We start from the raw sequence: 23,706 nt of genomic DNA, 5'->3' as shown, positions 1-23,706 counted from the left end.
TTGAAACTTATTATTGAATTCAAGTAAAAAAAAAATTCAAATTTATAACTATTAGACTATTCATTCTAATTTATAATCTTTATCTGCAAAGATATAGATCATTTGATGCAAAAATACTTCTACATTCAACTATCTCTTCTTATAATTTATTTATTAAAAAAACTATATTACAATTCAAAGTCAAATACAATTTTCTTTATGTTCTAACACTGATTAAGCATTAAAAAAAAAAAAAAAAACCTCAGCATTATACTGACGAACTTGCCACCTAATTGTTGATTCTTTCACATGGAACCTTTTTTGGTGCCATTAGAATATGCCCTCCCCTCTTCTCGATCAATCTTCAAAAGTTCCAGAAATCTCTCTCTTCTGCCAAAAAAGAAAAAACTAAAGAAGATGCAACCAAAACAATAATTATAGCCAGGAAATCCATTCTCTTATCACTTAGCATGTGTACGCTCTCATCATGCGTCCCCACATGCGATTTCTTTTTGTTTGACACTTGGCAAGGCCTCTCTAGAAATTTCATAAATATTGCATTGACTTTGACAAAGCCAAGAGGACAGGTGGCTGTTATACTTTATACTTCTAGCAATCTTTTTTATTTTTTGTGAAATGAATTATTATTTGTAATTATACATATATTATTGTATGATAATTTTTTAAAGTTATTGCATTATGGTAAAAATTCTTTCTTGTATTCTTTAACTAATCAGCTATAGTATATTTTAAAAATTCATTGAATAAAAAAAAATGTTGAGTGATAAAATAAAATACTTATTTGGTTTATAAAATCTTCAATAATTAAAAAATATTTTTATTTTTCTTACTTGATTTATTATAATTGATATTTAATTTATATTTTAACGATGTTTTAGATTGACAATAAATAAATTAATGATATTCAAGATATATATATATATATGTGTGTGTGTGTGTGTGTAATGAGATTATTACATATAATTTCAAGCCTTGTGTTGGTTTTTTTTTTTTTAAAAAAAAAAAAAAGCCATGTAAAATATGTACTTATAATTCGTGGAATTTTTTGATATAATTAATCTGTAGGCTTCTCTCACTTGTAATTTTTGCATGATCTTCTACCAAAAAAGAAATTGCTACATGATCAAGGGACGTATATATACTTGCTCCATAAATTATATTGGGGATAAACGTATTTGCAATTTTATAGTCATATTCACATTTTCTGTATTTCCTTTATTGTCATTTCCTTACAAAACAACTATAGACTATAGTGCAGCCCAGACCACGAAATGAGACCTCCACATCTCCACACCCAACCCAAAAAGGAAAAAGAAAATGTCACTCAACCCCCTCCTCCTCTCTCTCCTCCTCCTCTCCGCCTCCACCATCGCCTTTTCTGTAAGTTACCCTCCTAAAACCCCATAATGCCATCTATATCTCTTCAAATGTTTTTTCTTTAACCAGTCCTTTATTCCTTTTGTTTTCTTGATCTCTTGCAGGATGAAGATTGCGTATACACACTGTACATAAGAACAGGGTCCATCATCAAAGGTGGCACGGACTCTATCATAAGCGTGAGACTATATTGAAGCATGGGGAGGGTTAATGGAGCCAGGTCACGACTACTTTGAGAGGGGCAATCTGGACATTTTCAGTGGGAGAGCACCATGTTTGGGTTCACCTGTGTGCGCCTTGAACTTGACCTCTGATGGGTCAGGCTTCGGCCATGGCTGGTACGTTAACTACGTGGAGGTGACTTCCACTGGGGTCCATGCGACTTGTTCACAGATGAAGTTTACTGTTGAGCAGTGGCTGGCTCTTGATACTTCACCTTACGAGTTAACTGCTGTTAGGAATTATTGTGATTATTATCGGGCTAAAAAATCTGTCGCTTTAAGTTCTTCCATGTGAAGGTGAGTTATTTTTCGGATGCTTAGGCTTCTGTTAATTACTTTGCATGTGATAGGTGTGGAATTGGATAAAAAAATCCCTGTTATGTTGATAAGAAAAATGGTGTTTTAATGTTGGCATCGACATATAGTTGGATTTGAGTTTAATAATTATTTTTTCTAGTTAATTATATTTTATTCGAATTAATATTCCTGCATTCATCAATATTGATATGTTGATATTCTAGTTGTGGAAGGCCAACCTATTAGTTTTTTGGCTTAGATAATTAATAACTAGTTTGATATCAGAACCAGCCCTTTTTCATTTGAAACCCGATTGTTGATTAATTTGAATATTTCAAACACAAATCTGATTGTATCTACGAGTTGTATACATAGTTATGAAATCCAACCCGGAAATTGACTCGGTTAAGAGACCGGATTCTGGGTTCTATGGGTCAACCCATACAAATACATAATATTTAATTATTTATGAGCCATCCCTTCAAATAAAGCTAAATAGCACACCTGCACACGTTATGTCTTTACCTTTGTTGCTTTCAATGCTCTTTTTCACTTGTAAGTTGTAATTGACCATCCCAAAAATTAACTATAAAAAAAGAAAAAGAGATAGAGCATAGAGAGATCTGAAACGCTTGTTCCAGATAGGGGAAGAGAAACAAAGAAATGGCTAAGCATAAAGCCAACAATACAGATTATTTGAAATTCTTAGAGCGGCCATTGATATTAATTAGGATCTCAATCATGATCCTTTTTTTAGCCGGTTTCACTGGCTTGTGCTATCAAAACACTTTCTTTATATGGGTTTTCTTATTTGCTATGTTCTTCATCATTGTTGTACTTTTAGGGTTTATTATCTTTCACTGGCACAAGATTAGCTCTTGTATATGAGATTCTAAGGTTTGTGGTAAGTTGGGGAGAACTATAAATAGCGTCCCTGAAACTGCAGATATGTCCGGCCACAACTTCCCTCATCCCCCTCTCAGTCATCTCCTAGTCGTTTGGCCAAAACCTTCTTCTTCCCAAGTCTAACAGAAACCACATTTGAAAAGAAAAAAAAAAACCACCGGGTCTCGTCTGGGTTTGCCCAGGTCACCCGGGTCATGGGTCGACCCGCCGGGTTGACCGGGTTTTTACCAGGTTGTTGTATTAGCCGATCTTTTAACAAACCCGAACCGGTCTAGCCACCGGATCGACCGGGTCGACCTGCCGGGCCGGTTCAGGTTTAATAACTATCGATGTATATTAATCTTTATGATAGAATCTTATCTTATATTATCTATATAATTTACTTGTATTATATAACCTTGAATAGTAATGGAATAATGAGCCTTTCTCCGCATCTTGATATCGACCATCATGGTATCATAACTCCTTTCTATCCATTGAATAAAACTTCAATTTTTTTTACAATGACTACATAAACTAATTCGACAAAACCTCTAAGCTCATCAAATTCAAACCCAACCACTCCAATGAATTCAACCACTCTTTGTATTAATGAATTTCAACTCATCACCATAAAAATCTCTGCTCTAGCTCCACTTAAACTTATTATCAATAATTATTAATTTAGCTTGATTTTTTTGATTTGGCTCGATTTAAATTGGTTTTTTTTTTTTTATTTGGCTAGGTTTTGACTCAGTTTTTTCCAGTTTGGCTCGGTTTTTTTTTATTTGAATTCGGTTCGGTTTTTCTTGTTTTAGGCTTAAAAAACCAAAACCGAATCGAACCGGTTAGTTTTTTTAAAATTTTAATCGGTTTGATCAGTTTTCTTTCACGGTTCGGTTTTTTTGGCTATTTTTTTTAATGTTTTTTTGGTTTAATCAGTTTTTTAATTTTTTTACTCACCTCTAATGAACAATATTTTTCTACCAATTACTCTTTCGTCCTTTAATTTGTGATTTATCTCTAATTACACCCCTAATTGACCTCAAATTTTTAATTTTGTTTAATTTTACCCCGACGAACTTCAATTCAAACCCCATATTTCAACGCATGTTTCCAGTTTGGTCCTTGATTTTGAATTTATTTACTCAAGTCCCCAATTAGCCATTAAACTTCAATATTTATGCAATTAAGCCCCTTATTTGACCAAATCAACTCTAAAAAAAATTCTAATTTGACCCCAGAACTTTAATTTCTTCCAATTGAAACCTAAATTGACTTAAAAATCAATTTTTCTTGCAATCAAACCCTCCATAAATTCAATTAAACCTTCGATAAAATTTAATTGAGTCCATAAACATCTAATTTTGAATATTTTTCTTTAAATTGAGTTTTCTTTGTCAACAAGGCTCTCCGTCTGTAAAAAAATATAATTTTAAATTTTAATCTTTGTATTTTTTAATCTCCTCGATCAATTTCTAGCCATTTTTTTATGCGCTCCGACATTCTCTTCTCATTGTTATTAATTTTTTAAGAATTTTTTATTTTTGGTCTGAATATATTTTTTGATTTTTGAAAGTAAATATGAGAAATAATTTAAAAATAAATTATGACAGTATATATGAGTTGTATATTAATCTTTAGGATAGGATCTCATCTTCTGTTATCTCCATAACAGACTTGTGTTATATAACACTTCGAATAATAATGGAAATAATGAGCTTTCTTCATATCTTGATATCTGCCAACACCCACTAGATCTCTCCCATATTGCGAATTAAATAATAGCCATCATCCTAACCTAAAAATCTACTCTTCAAAACTAATTGTTTTTGCTCCTTTTTTCAAGTTTTGAGGAGGAGCGTGAGATACCTTTATTTGAATTTTTTTAAAAGAATAATATCGATTCCTGACAAATACAATAAAAAAAAATAAAAATTAAAACTGGTTTTATAGATATGGTGATGGTTGAGATTTTGTTGTTGAAGATTTAAGTTTGGGATTAAGCGATTGATGGTTGTGTTTTTTAATTTAATAATAAAACTGTAAAATTTAATGTAAAATTATTTTAGACATTAAATGAAATATGATAATAATTATATATATAATTATATATTTTTTATTGATTTTTTTATGATGTAAATTGTTATGAATATATTAAATTTTAAAATATTGAATATTTTTATTGATTTTTTTTATGGTTTAAGAATCTAAATTGTTATGAATATTAAACTTCAATATAAATTGTAATTTTATAAGAGATTTTTATAATTATATTATTTTTATGCAATGCAAGATTAATTATACACAACCAAACAAGTCGCTATTACACACTCATCCCATGCTTCCAAGTCCTCTTCCCTATAAAACCACTTTCAACTAAGCAGGCCTTTCACATTTCTACGGCTAAAGAAGAAAACAAAGAAAATAATGTCTGTCACCACTCTCCACCTCTCTCTCATCCTCTTCCTCTCCCTCGCCACCATAGCATTTTCTGTAAGTTGCCCTCTGAAACTTTCTCGAAATCCTTTCTCATCTTTTGGTCATTGTTAAAACCAATTCTTAGTTACATTCGTTTTTTTTCTTTTTTTCTTGATCTCTTGCAGGATGAAGACTGTGTATACACAGTGTACATAAGAACAGGATCCATCATCAAAGGAGGCACGGACTCCATCATAAGCGTTAGACTGTACGACTCTTATGGTAAGGGCTTGGAGGTCCCAGATCTTGAGAGATGGGGAGGGCTAATGGAGCCAGGTCACAACTACTTCGAGAGGGGCAATTTGGACATTTTCAGTGGAAGAGCACCATGTTTGAGTTCACCAGTGTGTGCATTGAACTTGACATCTGATGGGTCAGGTTCAGGCCATGGTTGGTACGTTAACTACGTGGAGGTGACTACAACTGGGGTCCATGCGGCTTGTTCACAAAAGCAGTTCACCATTGAGCAGTGGCTGGCTCTTGATACTTCGCCTTATGAGTTAACTGCTATTAGGAATTATTGTGATTATCCTGATGTTAAGAAATCTGCCGGAGCTTCATTCATGTGAGAGACCTTTTTTTTTTCTTAAGGTTAATTTGTGTGTGGTGTTGGGTTGTGTCGGATCACGCTTCGACGATCTTTGACCATCATCTTTTGATGAGGCAAATAACTTGGACAGTTGTTCATGTGCTTGGTTTTTCAAGAACATGTCTTGACTTTGCTTATCGTTATAGGTTCTTAGATGATCATGGCTTCATGTATGTATGAAAGTTGTCATTTTGATCAAAGGAGGATTTATAATGCTAATAAAACTTGAATCGTTGTGATTGGTCATGAAGATGATCTTCGTGATAGATTTGGCATTGTGTTTGTTGCTGGCTATATTGCTCAAAGGGGCAACAACTAGTAGATGCTAAGAAAGTGGAGTGTTTTATTGAGTTCCTTTGTCGGTCAGATTGGATCTAATGAGTAGTCAACTTGCGGTGGCGTTCATTAATGCTCATAGATGGGATATTAATGGGACTTATAGGCCAGAAAAAAAGTCAGTAATCGGACGGGTTTCAGGCGGTGTTTCAACAAAATTTCATACAAGTGTCCAGCTATACATAAAAACGAAGTCCTTGACAGCATGTTCTGAAACACGATGCCCGGTCGGATCAATTTTCTTCCCTAAATTAAAGCATTTTCTTTCTCTAATTTCAATCTAGTGTGCGCAATCTCTTGCCTCAGCTTCAACACTAGGCGTAAGTAGTCTCTCGTTTTTTGTTCTTGGCCTCGTTGGCTCTGCAGGTTGCTGCTCTAGCGATTTCTTTCTACCATTTCACTACTTGTTCTCTAGCTTTATATTAAGCTGCCGCATCTGGCCCTCTCTGCTTCTTGAGCTCCGACTTGGCCTCCATCAAGGCCCTGCTCACTCCGTCATCCCCCGGGGCTTCATTTTGCAACATCTCATAGTCTTTGACTGAGACTTCCCATTTTTCCAACTATTTCAGTGAAACAAACATTAGTCACTAGCAAACCAAATCCAACTATATCTAACTTGCTATAGAAGATAAAAGCTGTTAAAATGATGACGATACACGCTGTATAAACTAAATTATGTCTCTGTTCAATTTAGTCACCTTAGCATTGCAATCAGCTCTTCTTAATCTGGCCTTGGAGTAACCTGGTCGGACGGTAAGAGCAGCATTGCAATCCTCTACCGCTTTCTCATACTGGCCAAGCTTGGATCGACAGGCAGCTCGATTGCATAACAACACTGAGTTGTAGGGATCATGCTCAAGTCCCTCACTATAAGCATGACAAGCCTCATAAAATCTTGCTGCCTTAAAAAGCTGATTACCATTTGATCTAGCTGCAGCTACAGCTTTAGCCTTTCTCAACACCATATTTGCTTCCTTGTTGTTAGAATCAAGCCTAGTTGCTCGTTGCAACGCAGCCGAAGCATCATCAAATCTGTTAATCCGTTGGTTAAAAGCTTTATTAGCCCAATAAACACTAAGGACAATTAACCTGTGCGTTCTTTCAATTGTTTTGGACAGAATAAAATCGATAGCTACTTGCTACGTTATAAGATTAAAAAAAAAGAAGCTAACTTTAAGTATTTCAGTTGGATACATTCAAATCTAATTAAATTACAACGTCACTAAAACTGTTATAGAATAATATAAATTATATATTGAAATTTTAATACTTTAAATAAAAAAAATTAAATTAGTTCTTTGATATGATATCAAAGTTTCGATAACCAAACGATCATAGGTTCAAATCTTATCATTCTTATTTATTTGATAAAAATTAAATATAAGGTAAGTGTATGTTTGTGCAAGTTTTAAGCCTAAAGAGCTCTCACTTGAAGGAGTGTGTTAGAGAATAGCATAAATTATATATTGAGACCTTATCTAATAGTTTAAACTTTTGAGTTGAATTGGTTTTTTAACATGGTGTCAGAGCCTTGATGACCAAATAGTCAAGAATTCGAATCTTATCATTCTTATTTATTTAATAAAAATTAAGTATAAGGTAATGTAGGCATGTACAAGTTTTAACCTATAAGAACTTTCATTTGAGAGAGTATATTAAATAATAATATAAATTATATTTTAAAACTTCACATAACAGTTTAAGGTTTTGAGTTAAATTAGTTTTTTGACATAGTATTAGAATTTTAATGACCAAGTGATTACAAGTTTGAATTTTATCATCCCTATTGATTTAATAAAAATTAAGCATAAACTAGTATGGGTCTATATATATAAGTTTTAAGTTCAAATGATTTTTACTTAAGGGGATATATTAGATATAATATAATTTATATTTACCTAACCATTTAAATTATTATGAAGCTGAGATGATTATTTGAGAGTAATATAAACGCAGTCAGCAATAGAAATGTGTTCAAGTTTTTTATGTGTATAGCAATCTAGAAGAAGATTCTCCGAAAAAGGAACTATAAGAAGATAAAGTATTTCATAGAAGAGCCGTTGTTACCACCTAATTATGGAGAGAAGTACCGACACAGGATTAGGTGATAGGGTAGAGCTTAGGGACATGTCTTTTGTTTCAAAAAACGATCCTGCTTTTACCATAAAGCTTAGGTGCAAAATCAAAGTATTTAACCCATACAGTAATTAGGGAATATTTGAGCAAGTTGGTGGCTGGTGGGTAAGTGGTCGAATTTTTTCTTGACTTCGTATATCTTTGGTCCCTCTTTTTACCAGCAAAAATATGCCTTTTGAGTTGTTCCTCAACACCAGGTTACAGTTATGTCTTTCTTTTATTTATGAACCTATGCAATCATGCAAATTGTGGCCTCTAACGCAATTCTAATAATGCGTGACTATGCAGTACAGAACACTAACCTGCCAAGAGCCATGTGAACCTGAGCTCGCACCACTAACAAGTTTGCATTACCGATTGGACCGAAAAATTTAGTACAGGCATCCACATCAAAATTCGGACACTTCATCGATGCTTCCTCTGCTTCTTGGTGCCTATGAAGCTTTATCAAGGCCTCAGCTTGCAATGCAAATATCTAAATTAGACACAAAACTAGTTTAGCATTGCATGGCAATATTTAACATACAGGGGTTAAAATATGATGAATGATAACTAGGCGGCTTACTTGCGGTGCTGAATCTGCGCCGGCGGATATGGTAGCCGCCGTCTCCTTGATCAAGGTGTTCCAGTCTCGATGTTTACGAGCTTCGGTGCACTTGTTGAGATGGGCTTGAAGAGCTTTAGCTTTTGAAATGTCAACATGGTCAGCTTCAGGCCCTGCATATTTGTAATGATATATAGCCTTTTCTGCCTCACCTAATCTATTAACACATAAGAATTTCACCAAGGAAAAGAAGAAACACAGTATTAAATTATCATGGAACTTAATTGTACTAGAGTCTCTTGGCAATTAATGGTAATTTTTATACCTGAGATACAAGTTTGCTAAACGATGATGAGCTCTATGGTAATGGGGTTCAATTCGAATGGCTTCTCTGCACTCGAAAACTGCCTCGAGAATTTTACCTAGAGCTGTTAATGCTGCGCTTCTGTTGCTCCGATAAGAAGCCTTGTTAGGATCAATCGAGATTGCTGCATTATACAGAGCCAATGCCTCTGCGAAATTCCCATTCTTGTAATCTTCATTACCCATCATTTTAAGTTGCTCAGGGTCCATTCTAGTAGACAGAGCCCGGCATAATGAACCTGAAGCAGGCTGCGCACCTACGTTTGGTTTCTCTTCGTTCTGTTTCTTCACTACATTTCCCATTACACTATTAGGGTATTTTCCATTAGGTGTAACAACCTCTTCTCTTGCGGTCTTAGGAAGGTAATCAAGAACACTATGAGAAGTTGTATTTCCTCCACCTCCTCCTTGCCTCAAGTTACCTAAATTGCCAAGAAGCATCACATTGCTTGATGAAGCACGGACAAGCGTGCTGCTTCCTTTAGATTTTTGGTGATCAGTGATCATGCTTTCGAGCTCACCGGAAATACCAACTGCCTCCGTAGGAACCCTCCTACCTTGATTAACAAATGCATTTTGATTACTATAACCTTGATTTTGATTAGCATAGCCTTGATCAGGAGATATTTTAGTTGCTTCCTCGGGAAGTTTTTTACCGTAGTTTTGGTTCTGTGCAGGGGGGATCTTGGGATGCATAGGAGCCTTTGTGATAGATTTTTGCTGCCCTTCTGCTACACTAGGCGAATTGTCTAGAAATGCAGCCTCATCCGAGCCACTCCTTCGCCTCTTTGGCGTGCTAGGAGTTCTGGTGAAATTGGCTGCATTCACTGTAGGAAGTGAACCTGTAGATGTTGATCTTCTTGGCCAAAAACTTCTTCGACCGAAAACTACAGAGAATAGGCCACAACCTGCAGGTTTCTTTTCGGGCGATATGTCTCCCATATTTTCTTCTGACCTTTGAGCGTTTCTCAAAGACGATGCAGCTTTTTATGGTAGAGAAGAATGGCACATTAATTTTCAAACCAACAAAGACACAGAGCATCGGTAGCTATCTAACTATTGAAACATTATTGATGGAGTGACATTGGACATGGATTAAATCTGCATAAAGATATTTACCACGGACTTTGGCAGGCAGGAGGATTGAATCCTGCAGGAAGCTAGGGAAAAATTGGGGTGAATAGAGAAGAAAATGAACGTGGGGTTTGAAAATAGGCTAGCTGGAGATGGATTGCTAGGGCTCCTTAAGTGACCGCTAGGACATAGAATCTCTTTGTTTTCTCTCTCTTTCTGTTTGGGACAAGACATGAAATGGCATGATGAATGTGGGGGGGAGGTTTGCAAGATTTTACGAAGAGAGAGCACACTAATTTACAGTTGGTTTACTCTTATTAAAATTTAAAAGTGGAAAGTTGTTCTTGATTGTTTGATTTTTTTCTGTCTTCTTTTGTTTTGTGTTTCTTATGTGGTTGAAAAAAGGGAACCAAGAGACCCGGTCTTTTGTAGGATGTAGATCTCTAGATTTTTTGCTAAAAAAGGGAGGTTTCCCCCCTATCTTTCCCCTACATTTTGGGATGGGAACTTCTCTTCTCTCATGTAGTTATCACACGTAAATCGACAAACGAAAAACGAAAAAAAAAAGAAGGAACTCGTATTACCAAAATATTAATAGTTGTTAGAACCTCATGAATGGTGATCCAGGCTGACAAGCTCTGAGAATCTCACTAAGCCATTGCCGACATGGTATTGTCTAGGTGGATTCATCGACCTCTCCGAGAGCATTGCATCCGGATACCACAGGTCAATAAGCAAGCTTCGGCACATTGCAGAAGTTGCTCTTTCAAAAATCAACACAACTTGACTTTATTGTTATTTGTGCATAGGCTAGTCCTCCAGTGTCTTAGGTGTAAAACCAAAAGCGTCAGTCGTTGAAGGGTAATTGATAATCGTTGAAAGGGACTTGAAAAACGTTGCCTTGATTTACTCGAAAATAATTGCAAATTCCTGTAACGAGCGTCAAGCTTACTGTAAATTGCCCCACTCCACATAAATGCACCATGTCTTTGGTGCGGGGCTCGGAAGTGCCTGTTCGGGGGAGGGGAGAGGTGAAGTTGGAGTTTTGTGAAATTTTAATTTTTTTAAATTAATTTTTTATATATTTTTTACAACAGATATTAAAAATAAATTTTAAAAAATAAAAAATATATATTATTTTAATAAATTTTTAAATAAAAAAATATTAAAAAAAAATAGTTACTACATCCCAAACTCCTCTAAAAATAGAATAACCAATTAAATAACACTATTTCTAGACTTAATCAAGCTGAATTGAACCATCTATCAGATTGGTGATATGCTTATAATAGTGATTTATATAACCAATCACAAAAAATATAAATAAATTAGAAACATGGGAAAGAGGAAAAGAGGAGGGCACGTTGGCACATTGGCCTTGAGCATCGCACGTATAAAGAATGCTGGATTTTATAAACAAACCTTCCAGCAGTAAAATGGAAGTCCCTCCCTTCTATACAGAACATAAAGGAGCGGGCCCAATTTTGCGTTTTTCTTTTTCTTTTTCTTTTTCTATCTTCAGTTATACCGCTATGACAGACCAAAATTAAAATACCAAGTCAAAAAAAGATCCTGGGTTGGAGGAAGGTGTCTGCAATATCATAATAGTAGACAGGGTCGAGAACCTACTGACCTCTTAAAACCTTCACTCTGAAGTTAAGGTCAAAGGTTCAAGCCCATGCAACAACTAGACAAAATCTTTGTTAAAAAGAAAGAAAAAAGAAATCAGGAACGTTAGTTAGACACCTTCCAAAATTATAAAATTCCCAGAAGATTAGGAGCACATCAGAGATTTCAAAACCATTATGATGAGGTTCTCTTCAATTCCTTTCCTATTGCTTCTGAAAGCTCCTCTGCGTTATATTCGACACCGAAGCATTTTACAACCTCCATGTTTGGATTTATCAAATACCTGCATGTTTTTAAGATACACAATCCACTTTTGAGTTCCAGCCAAGAAAAAGAAACTAAAAAATCAGAAGAAAAGAAAGCAGTAGAGGAGCTCGGGGTTTACATGTTATGAGAAGTCTCGACAAGATAGTCATCTCCTTCTTCTTCAACCTTCCTGAAATAAACACGGTACTCTTGTGCCATCTGTCTTATAGCACCAACAGGTCCTGTTAATCCTACTATTCTTGATTCAAACTCTGCAGTCGTTCAGAGCTCATTAATATATGTTAACCACAGCCAGTTATTACAAGGCAATTAAGGAATAATCCGAAGCATGTGCAGTAGCGTGCGCATTCCTAACCTTCAAGGTAAGCACAAAGATGTGGGGGGTTGTCACGCTGAGGATCAAGTGTAACAAACACAGGCAAAACCTTAAGATTCTCTTTAGACTCTACATCCATATAAATACAGATGTCAGATTTATAACCACACCCACCCCCCCCCCCCCCAAAAAAAAAATCAGAGAATAACTAATGCATCATACCTAATGTGTTTAAAGCCTTGGTGATCAATTTCAGTTGCTCAGGTCCAACATCAGGGGAGAATGTATAGCCAAAGTACAGCAAAACCCAATTTCCTAGAAAATCTTTCTCAGTAACTACTTTATTCTCTGTGTTAACTAGGGTGAATGGACCACCAATAATCGGACCCTTGACATTGACGGAATCACTGCCTTGACCTGATCAGTATACAAGAAAAGAAATACAATTAGAGAAGAGGGAGAACAAGGTTAGAAGGAAGCCCTTAACAAGCTGCTTTGCATCTGACATCACCACCACTTGGCTTACGTTCCTCATTTCTTTTCAGGAAGAAGCTAATCAAGCTCCATCTTAATCTTCCAGAAGCATGAGCCAAGTGTTCAGTAAAAATGATCATCACCCGAAGCACATTAAAAGTTGTATTTAAGGCAACGGGGAATTTCCTTCTGCCTCACATCAGTTATATGACCACCATACAGTAGTCAAATCTCCAGCCACGGAGACCACAAAGTGCATGTTCGGTATTCCACCCTAGGCACGTTCCATTCCAAGATGAAGCCAACCAGACAATAGGAGTAAGGCTATCCCACAGTGCAACATTTTGAGTCACACAAATCAGAAAGCCTAAAACACAGGTTTTGTAAGAATTAGGCCCCAAACACAGGTTTTAGGAGCTCATTCCTGAACAGGGATAAAGTCAACCAATCCTATTTCATCAACAATATCTTTTCTCAAGTCACAAGACCACAATATACTGTAGGTTTTAGCCAAAGCCAAATGCCCATCACAAGCCCAAAATATACAAGTATGCTTTTGTCCAATTAAGACTAGCTTGATGCTTTTGTATCATTCAAGGCTGCAAAACTGACATGCCCCAAGACAATCATGTATTTGCCATTGCAACTACCACTAACATACCGCGACACGGTTTCTGTGCTTTGGAAAGAAAAAAAAAAAAAGATACTCACCCATCTGATATTGATTGTCCGTGCACAATGCAACAAGAACTTTAATTCATCTATTCAATTTTAGGAAAATATAATTTTATAATCAATTTGTAGTAATAAAACTATTTCTCTTATAACCATACCATGTATTTTTAAAAATACATTTGTTCCCGTCCCCCTTGGAGGCAAAGCAACAGCTCTGCCACTGGCAAGTTAGCTACTTCAAGGCACCTTTCAGGACAAAGTTGGGTGGTTTCATTATGCACCTCGAAGAACATGGAGTTGTGGGGAGCATTAATAAGAATCTCGGTTTTGGAGGATATAAGGTTAAGAAAGGTCATTCTGGAAGACATTTGCTAGTGCTGCTGGATGCACTTATCAGACATTAATCCAACTAATGTGCTGTTCTGTGCACTAAAAGACATGATTGGATCGAAACTGGACAGTGATGATGACTCAGAAATATAGAGAAGGGGATTGCTGCATAGACTGCCTTGCTAGAGACACCTTTTCTTTGCCTTTGAGTGTAAAAAATTTCTCTAGGCCACCACTAAGTGCATTTCTTTACTTATGGATGATCTTAGTGGGTCTTCCATCTCATTTGTGTCTTGTGATCAGGTTTGGGCTCATCATTATTAACCCAAAAAACCATGATAAGTAACTACTTGTTTAGTGTATCAGTAGCTCAAAATGAATACCATACTTCTTTCTTTTGATTATTTCTTTAATAAATGTGAGATGAAATGCAATTTGGTGGGGTGCTATACTTGCTTCATGTTCAAGTTTCTTAAGAACTCGGTGAAAACAATAGAATCAAGAACAATATGGATTCAAAATTGTTTAGTTGATTTAATGCTGCCAAAGTACAATGTTCAAACCTAAAAAAAGAGAAAACAAAAACAATAAAGATCCAGCATTTTTCCATGTTAATGTTAGGGCAGTCATTCTTTCTTTCTTAAGATTCAATAGAACTTGATCAAATTGAAAGCACTGAATTCCCCAAAAAGCTGCACCCATTTCCATGGGCATCTTGATAACAAAAAGCATGAGTTTACAGGTTGGCAGATGGTTCAAGTCCAGCTAATTATACTCAAGTTAAATAACAAAGAAAGTTCAGCAGATATTATAGAACTGCACATGTTACCAAAAAGACCGCTTCAAACCACTGAAATAAGCTACTGCTGAACAAGGAAATGTTAACTAAACTACAAAGTAATTACTATCCAGGTTTAACTCGTATTAATCATCAATGGTCTTGGAATTTTCCACTTTGTCAAGCAGGACAAAGAACCAGAAATTCAATCTCTCAATCGAAGAAATCAAAACGAAATCACCACAAATGATGGAAGTGCCATTATTCAGTCTCGAATAAAATTTCTGACCCATTGTTAACAGTCATTTGATTATAACAAAGCATAAAAAGTACCTTTTGGAACTGCTCTCCTCTCGTCATTATAATGCACAAAAGCTGCCAATCCAACAAAACCTAGTACAGCAGCTGGCTGCAAAATTACACATTTTAAAAACATTTTTAGTTTCAAATGCAGAATCGTCCTTTTGAATCAAAACAAAGACCAAACAAACAAAATCTACCATATTTTAAAATGGCACATCGAATCAAGAACCAATACATATCAATTGGTGATAATGAAGAGGCTAAGCAGCATACAATGACAAAGAAACGAGGAGCCCACAGTTCTACTTCTACTTGCGGTACAGGACGCTTCCAGTGATTTTGGCTTGTTGATTTGGAAAAACAGCTAGATTGAACCCTCTTAGATGGACCAAGCCTACACCAATCACACATGATTCAACATATACTCAAAATGCCCCAAAAAAACAGAGAAAATAAAAAACATTACAAACTTCACCAATAATTGTGTTTAAATTCAGCCTATAAATGTAAAGAGCAGACATTCACTAAATAATGCTCAATTAAATTGCAGCAAAAGATAACCCAACAATTTTTAATATATATATATAACAGCAAAATGAACTCCATAGACTTCGATTCAAGCAATACATAAACTAAAATGCATTCTGTGAAAAATAAACCCTAAACCCTTACCAAGAAATCACACGTACTTAAACATGAAAAGAAACATAAAAACTAGAGTAATTGCTACACACACATAAACCCTTCTCGATCAACTAGAGAAAATAAGAAAATAATAAAATGGGGTTTAAAGGGTTTAAGAGAGAGGACCTTTGGAGTAGATTGAGACACTGTCCTGGGCGTTGTTTGGTGGGAAAGAAAAGATAGCGGGAAAAGGGCATGATTTTCTTCTTATTATTATTCTATTGGGGGAATGGGTTTTTGAAGAATCGATTCTTTTCTTGTTTAGCTTAAAAAAGCCATTTGGATTCCTAGCCAAGCAAACCTGGAGCATATTTCTCTCTTCTTAATTTTCAGATGTTATTTTGCCTTGTTGCCCAAGCTCAAGTCACCTTTCAATTTTAGGAGGCTTATATCCATGATTTGGCTGGCTGGCTGTTTTGGAGCTTTAGCCCCTGTCTGTAACAACGTAACAGTGTCATTTACTGTAGCCCTATGCTGAAAAAGAAGGCTTCAGATTTCTCTTGGTCTTTGCAAGAAATTGGACCTTCACGGTTTCATAGTTGCTTAAAGTTAACAAGATGGAGTTGGGATTAAGATTATTGGGCCTGTAATGAATATGGATCCACGATTAGGCTATTTAGTTGGCATGGGCTTTACCTTCATAATGGTGGAAATGATGATGCTGCAAGCCTCCACTAAGGTCTGGGTTGTCTCCTGTCAAGTATCACTGTTTGTTTTAACTTGTTTGATGGGATTTATTTTTAAAAAATTATTTTTTGATAAAGATATTCCAAGCCAGCACTAAGGTTTGGGTTGTCTCCTGTCCAATGTTAACCCAATAAACTTTATCTTGATTGTTTTTTAAAATATTTTTTTATTTAAAATAATAATTTTTATTTTTTAAAAAAATATTCTTGATAATAATGCTGCAAGCCTGCACTAAGGTTTGGGTTGTCTCCTATTAAGTGTTAACGTTTGTCTTAGGTTGTTTAAAAGTGTGCTTGTAATTATTTTTTAAAATATTTTTTATTTAAAGATATATTAAAATAATATATTTTTTTATTTTTAAAAAATTATTTTTGATATCAACGCATCAAAAATGATCTAAAAACACTAAAAAATATTAATTTTAGATAAAAGAAATTCAAAATTTTTAAAAACACGAGTTGAATCTTAATTCTAATCAGTGCACACAAAATCAGATACTAGGATGAAGAATTGTGGACAAAAACCAATTCAAGGGTCAAATGATACGACTCCTACAAAAGCATTTCTTTGTGAAATTAATGCACTCAAAGAGAGGGGGGGTTTTATCACATGAAAAAAAATACAATTCAAAAATTATTTAAAAAAACAGCACAATTTAATTATTAATGAGGACTAAGGTGCACCTCACAATTCATACAAAGATAAATGAGTTATATATCACCCACGTAGACAGTTATCATAACCCATTTTAGTCATCTTTAACGAGTTTTTTTTATCATTAAATTTATTTTGTTAAAAAAAAAATATGATATTAATAACGTTGTGATCAGAACTTTGATATATCTCTTTTTTGTAATTTAAACGATGTCATCTAAGAATTAAAGAGTGCTTGTGAGATATATAACCACCTGCAGGTTTTAACAAATAACACCGCTGGAACCAATAGATAAATATCATTGGAAACAAGAAAACATATCCAATATATATAGTGTAAAAATTTATAACTATTTATTATGGAGTGGGGGGAGTATGGGTAATTTGATGCAACCAACTCAAAGGAAAAAAAAACAAAAAACAAAATAGAGGTATAGACAACTTTTGTAGTCCTAGAAGGTTTAACCATTGTTAATTATAACTTGACTTAGGTTCAACTCTATCCAGTAAAATTTCAAGTTAACTCGTATCAAAATAATTTTAAATCTTTTTATTAAAATAAATTAAAAATAATATTATTTTAATTAAAAAAATCTTAATGATTCAGTCTAGGTTAGGTTCACAAGTCAATTGATCATGGGGTATTATAATTTTTGTTTCAGCTAAAAATCATCAAATTATTTAGGCTAACATTTTAGTTTATATTAAAAAGTTTTTTGTTTCATATTTGTTTTATCACTATCACTATTTATTTCTAAAGAGCTATAAACATTGTAACTGCAAAATATAATGGCTCTTGCTAGCAGAAGTGGATACTATTTTGTTATTTTTATCCGACTTGTCATTTCAAGTTTAGCTCCCTCTAAATTATAATTCTGATTTGACTTCTGCCAATGCTTCTTTTTTCCTTTTCTTTTCTCTCCCTGTAATTTACTTCACAGGATATGGGGAAGTCAATAACTGTAAAAAGAATTCCCCTTGAAAGCGGCATATATATATATATATATATATATATATATATATATATATATATATATATATATATATTACAGCTGGGAGTTAATAATGCATTGCATAGTGCTTCGCTAACGTTACACGTATTTTTTGAAATCCGTGACAATTCGGGTCTTCAGGATTAGGGTTTGGTTTTTGTAGGGCAAAAAACAGACCAATAACAAGAGATAAATCATAAACACGTAGAATGACAAAGGCTTCTACTAAAAATACAAGTTGAGTAATAATAATAATAATAAATATTTGGAAGGACGAAAAGAAAAGCAGATTGTAACATCATTTATATATACAGCTTCTTTTGATCAGTTTTGATGGTTGCAGCAACCTTAGGGTGTTGTTGAACCGATCCATCCATAGATTGGATGGTTTCTTCTTCTTTCTTCCAAATATATAAAATTAATTTGAATTATTTCTTACAAACACACTGTAGTAAGGATCTTAATCATTAAAAAGCAAGGAAAGTTACATTAAGGGTGTAAGAAGAAGGAAAGATAGACAAGAATACTGATTCTTGCATCTACACGTTTCTGAAGAGAAAAAACTGTGAAAGATTTCCCAGGTTCCTCAATTATAACCCACGAATAATGGGATTTTTTTTCATGGTTCCCCAGGACTTGGTCAAAGGCTGTGGCCCAGATTATAATCAACTACCCTATGTTGTGCCAAAACACAGATATATATATATATATATAACATCGACATGGATGATTCTTCCTTCTATTATTAAACCTAATCTCCCTGAAAAACATGAGACAAAATCTAAATAATGTTAGATTTCCAATTTGCAGTACACTTGATTTTTTATTGTTAGAAGTTATTTTTATATTTGTAGTTTTTTATAATTCTTTGGAAAGTAATGGTGGTGGATTGGTGATGGTTGTTATCCATACCATTCAGCTACCATTTTTTCCTTAATTTGGTTGCTTGCCCATCTCATTATTCTGCACACACGTACTAATTATAATTTTTTTGCTTTTTTAATAATCAAAGTTTTTTAATTGCAATTTCATCATTTCAAGGTATATTAATATGATTTTAAATATGGAGATGTATTTTAGTTTGTATTTTCTCATATATATACAAAGTGTAAATGAATATGTTTGTGGTGAATTGAAGAAAAATTTTGTTAGTTAAACATAAAATTTAAAAGAAGAATGATTAAATTTAACAAAAACTAAAAAACACCCCGCCTTGTTATGGCACTTAGAACTTAAATTTCTCTATAGTGTTTACTTAATTTGTTATGTGGTTCTTATTATCTTACTATTTCATATTTTGATTTAAAATTTAGTTTTTTTTTTTTTTTAAGTTGTGAAGGCAAAAAGAAAATTACTGAAAAATATTAAGGAGAAAGAAAATGATCAGAGATCGATAATTACGCTATCAAAAATAGCCTAATTAAAATATACTTTTATCTTTTATTTTTAGAAAAAAATTATTTTTTTTATTTTATTATTTAATTATCATAGATAAAACTTTCATGGTTTACAAGTTTATATTTTTTATAATTTATTTTATTATATATAAATAATATATTTGCATTTTTGTAATTAAAAGGTATACTTGAAAACACATCCATAAAATACATATTTTTTTATTATATTATATACTAGCTTGGAAGACTACCATGTCATAACGTTAATTAGAAGATCAGTAAATAACTATAATCATAGCAGTTTTTTTTTTAATACGATCCAGTACTGTAGTAGTATATTTTAACCGTTCTACTTTGACCCCGTTCTACTTTGACCCCATATCTTTTTCTTCTTCTCACACTGTGAATCAAAACCGCAAGTCTCGCATGCTTTGACCACTTGCCTCTCCCATCACCACCTCCCTCCCTCCCTCCATCTCTCTCTCAATACGGCTGCCCCACCCTGATCTTTTGAGAGAAACCGCGAGCAGAAGCAGCTCTGTTTGGGAGATGAAAATGCTAGAGAATCACATCTCTCTGTCTCCTTTACCTCTCAAAGAAAACCCTAATTCACTTCAGAACTCCTCGTATTAGGCTTAAACACAAAAGGGAACGGAAAACACCGAAAGAGAGTGAACTTAATTCCATTTATCTTTATAGCTCTGTCTCTTTCTTCTCTAATGGAACTATCAATTTCAGGATCCGTGGGCTGTTTATTCCATTCTTTACAACAATAATATACCTTTTTTTCGAAAGACAGAGTAAAAGCAAGCCGAACGCTGTCTTCTTTGCAGATCAGAGCTTTAAAGACAACTTGGGTACTTTTCTGATATAACTCTCCTTGATTTTATCTCCCAGAAGATCTTTCTCTTTCTTTCTTTCTTCTTTATAATACATCATGCTTTGTTTTGGAGGTTCTTTCTCCCCCTTCTTAAAATGAACCTGTGTGTGTGAGTTACAAGTAACATCAGCAAAAATCTCACTGCATACATATCTCTGTTTTCTTTTACGTCTTTCCCTTTTTGTTTCTCTCTTTTTCTTGAAGAAAAATGGATTCTAGCAATAGTGGAAGTATGCAATCCTCAAGTGGTGGAGATGAAGAGTATGATTCATCACGCGCTGAGTCAATCTCAGCTTTCTTGAACAGCAACAATAACAAAAACAACCCTTTCAGCCATGTTGGTCCCATGCCTAATAACCAACCGCCAGAACCAGACCATCACCACCACCAATCCCACCACTCTTCTTCATCTTCAACTATGTTTTTTGACCCTTTTTCAAACTATTTTGATCCTTTAGCACCATCATCATCATCAAGATCACCACTACAATCACTTACGAACCCAAATTCACTCCACAACCTTGATATGGTCTGGTCAAAGAACTTAAGATCTGACCCGAATTGCACTGATCTTGGTGGGTTCATTTCCTCTTCCTTACCAACCCAACAGTTCACCAACCAAACTCAAAATAGAACCACTTTTCAGTCTCTACCATCACATGGACAAGAAAGTGCTACAAGAGTTCCAGGTTCAGGTTCAGGTTCAGTTTCAGGGACAAATGATCAAGTCAGCAACACTGCAGGGATTAGAAACCCGAAGAAAAGATCAAGAGCTTCAAGGCGTGCACCAACAACTGTCTTGAGCACGGACACCACCAATTTCAGAGCCATGGTTCAGGAGTTTACAGGGATCCCTGCACCACCCTTTACATCCTCACCTTTCCCAAGAAGCAGGCTTGATCTACTTGGAACTGCAGCCTCCACTTTGAGATCAGCTGTCTCTCACCATTTGGACCCTTCACCACCCCCCTACCTCTTAGGACCTTTTGCTAAAAAATTCCAACCACCACCGGCACCACCATTTGTCTCTTCAGGTTCTGCTGCATCATCATTTTCTGCTTCTATGGTTGATGCTATAGCTTCCCCTACTACAACCAACATCAATACTTCTGGCACTTGTACTAACACTACCACTTCAAATAATATCCCTTTCACATCCATTAACTACCAACTACCTTCTGATTTAGGCCTTTTGAAACAGCCACATAACTTGCTCAACCTCAACGTCCAAAACCCAATTCTCAATTTCCACCCACTTCTTCAAGCCCCGCCCAAATACCCGCTTCCAGATTCACCCAATATTCTTGGCACCACAAAACCACAACAAGGTTCTTTAGAAATTCCTTTAAATGTTTCACATCTGAAAATGGTTGTTTTAGAAGAGTTCGGGTTGAACCATGGCCATGTTAACACAAACCTTTCAGGCCTTCAAAACATAGTTTCATCATCATCACCCTCAGCAGATGTAACATTAGTGAGAAGAAGTGATCACAGCAACAGTCTTACAAACTGGGGAGATGGGGCTGGTTCAAATGAGGTTGATCATCATCATCATCATCAACAACAACAAGGTCTTATAAGGTCCATTAATGGTGATTACAATAACTCAACCCAGCGTGTTACAAATGGGAAAGTTAACTTCTTGGCTTCGTCATCAGATTTTTGTGGTGACTAAGCTGGGGCAAGAGAATGTGGCTACAAGAAGTGAAGGTATGATGGAATCATGGATTTGTTCTTCTGATTAGGAATATAAATATCTTAATATATGATAATCACCATTAAGAACTATATGATAATGAGATCATAATCAGAGAGAGAGCGAGAGAGAGAGAATGAAGATGAAGAAAATAAAGCAAGAATGGCGGTGAGTATCTATATATGTTGATGCATGAAAGAGGAATATTTTTTGTCTCTCCATCTTAACCATGACTTTTGGTTAACCTAATCAGGACACTTTTTTTTTTTTTTTTTGTATTTTATCCTATTTCCGTTTTAATCTCTCCTAGTTGTGTAAATACTAGCTCTCTCCCTTTTTTCTTCTTCTTTTTTTTTTTTATATATTTTTCCATGTTTTAATTTCTGATCCTTGTACATCCCTATACAAACGATCATGGCCCTTTTAGTTTTCCTTTCTTGATAGTAAAATGCTTTTAATTTAATTGTTTTTTCTATAAACTTCACAATTTTTCTCTAGAAATTGAAATGCGATTATTATTATTTTTTATTTGAAAGCCGAATTTGAAACCTATCCTCTCTCCTGCGTTACATAGTATGCTTTAATTTCTTAGCTTAATTTGATGACTATTTTTTGTATGGTCTTAACATGGCTTCTTGGTTTTTTAAGTTGACCCTTACAAGGGGAGCATAGCATGAACAATGTGAACGATGAAACACAGAACCCATCGAAGTGTGATATTTCCTCGTATTTTCATCACTTATGTGGTTTTTGGTTATCAAGAAGGGGGGGAAAACAAAAACCCATGTTGTTTAGTGCCACCTTAACCCAAAAACAAAAAAAAAAAAAAAAAAACAAGACTTAACACATGAGTTTGGAATTTTGTCTGGTTTTGTTCCATCCATGATCGTTTCGTAGGTATGGGATTAATTATCATTCTAATATCCCCTTGTTATATAACGTTTTGTTAAATTTTTTTAATCTCCTTGATAAGTTTGTGCGATGCCTATGGAGTGATTGGTGGCGGGATTTGGGGAATCCTTAGCCGCCGCGATCTTTTGTTAGATAAATCAAATCTCTCCTTGTGGTGCTGTGTTTTTCTTTATTTACCTCCTCTCCTTGTTCCTTTCGTTTCTAATACACGAATATCAGTTCTTACATGTACACTGTAGTAGCATGATTTTTTATGAATCTTTACTCAAGAATTTGCATTAAACAATGCTATTTAATATTCTTTGAATATATATAATAGGAGTTATTTGTGAGATGAAGTATTTTAGTTGAGTAATGCTAAAGTTATAATTTATTATAATGGAAAAGTTTAGCTGTTGAATATGCAGATCTTAAATCTACTTATGGAATCTTTATAGGACATAAAAAATATTTCGGGAAGATTGTAGCTAAATTTTCCAACAAACTTATTACGGACGAGTAGCTTTAATTATTTTTTCACAAATTTAAAAAAGAGAAACTCCTTTCTATTTAAAGCTTACAGATTTCCACAGAAAAAATAGTTAAAAAAGTTTTTGATCTTACAAACTTTATTTCAATTACTATTGTGTGTTGCTGTTTACCTGATGTTACTTAAGTTTTCTAATTCACAAACTAAGTCATGTCTGTATGGTAATTGGAAGTTTTGATAGAATTACATGATGTTTCTTT

At 34.5% G+C, this 23,706-nt stretch overlaps 4 protein-coding genes and 1 pseudogene across 5 annotated transcripts; 3 read left to right on the top strand and 2 right to left on the bottom strand.

Moving 5' to 3' along the window:
* The first annotated feature begins 1,210 nt into the window (after positions 1-1,210).
* On the top strand, positions 1,211-2,079 carry LOC118031707 (PLAT domain-containing protein 1-like; annotated as a pseudogene).
* Positions 2,080-5,117: 3,038 nt separating this feature from the next.
* Positions 5,118-6,096, top strand: LOC118031693 (PLAT domain-containing protein 3). The gene is made up of 2 exons (XM_035036202.1): positions 5,118-5,276; positions 5,387-6,096. The coding sequence occupies exons 1-2, from the start codon at positions 5,211-5,213 to the stop codon at positions 5,828-5,830; spliced, it is 510 nt and encodes a 169-aa protein (XP_034892093.1). The 5' UTR covers positions 5,118-5,210; the 3' UTR covers positions 5,831-6,096.
* Positions 6,097-6,326: 230 nt separating this feature from the next.
* On the bottom strand, positions 6,327-10,702 carry LOC118031683 (inactive TPR repeat-containing thioredoxin TTL3). Its single transcript, XM_035036190.2, has 5 exons — positions 9,192-10,702; positions 8,888-9,083; positions 8,625-8,797; positions 6,885-7,218; positions 6,327-6,746 (listed from the first exon to the last, which is right to left on the bottom strand). Exons 1-5 carry the CDS (start codon positions 10,169-10,171, stop codon positions 6,609-6,611), a joined length of 1,821 nt encoding a protein of 606 aa, XP_034892081.1. The 5' UTR covers positions 10,172-10,702; the 3' UTR covers positions 6,327-6,608.
* Positions 10,703-11,697: 995 nt separating this feature from the next.
* Positions 11,698-16,237, bottom strand: LOC118031677 (protein SCO1 homolog 2, mitochondrial). Its single transcript, XM_035036177.2, has 7 exons — positions 15,886-16,237; positions 15,349-15,469; positions 15,106-15,181; positions 12,738-12,932; positions 12,555-12,644; positions 12,318-12,450; positions 11,698-12,215 (listed from the first exon to the last, which is right to left on the bottom strand). Exons 1-7 carry the CDS (start codon positions 15,954-15,956, stop codon positions 12,107-12,109), a joined length of 795 nt encoding a protein of 264 aa, XP_034892068.1. The 5' UTR covers positions 15,957-16,237; the 3' UTR covers positions 11,698-12,106.
* A 3,664-nt stretch (positions 16,238-19,901) lies between these two features.
* On the top strand, positions 19,902-23,204 carry LOC118031664 (uncharacterized). Of its 2 annotated transcripts, none has more exons than XM_035036164.2 (2): positions 19,902-22,079; positions 22,714-23,204. In XM_035036164.2, the coding sequence occupies exon 1, from the start codon at positions 20,578-20,580 to the stop codon at positions 22,042-22,044; it is 1,467 nt and encodes a 488-aa protein (XP_034892055.1). In that variant the 5' UTR covers positions 19,902-20,577; the 3' UTR covers positions 22,045-22,079; positions 22,714-23,204. The 2 variants fall into 2 exon arrangements, with proteins under 2 accessions (XP_034892055.1, XP_034892047.1); XM_035036156.2 differs by lacking the exon at positions 22,714-23,204 and having other exon boundaries at positions 19,902-20,346; positions 20,574-22,336.
* Positions 23,205-23,706: the final 502 nt, after the last annotated feature.

Source organism: Populus alba, chromosome 5, assembly GCF_005239225.2.
Source record: "Populus alba chromosome 5, ASM523922v2, whole genome shotgun sequence".
NCBI lineage: Eukaryota > Viridiplantae > Streptophyta > Magnoliopsida > Malpighiales > Salicaceae > Populus > Populus alba.
Note: the sequence above shows the minus strand (reverse complement) of the source record. Positions and strands in the feature narration are given on the sequence as shown.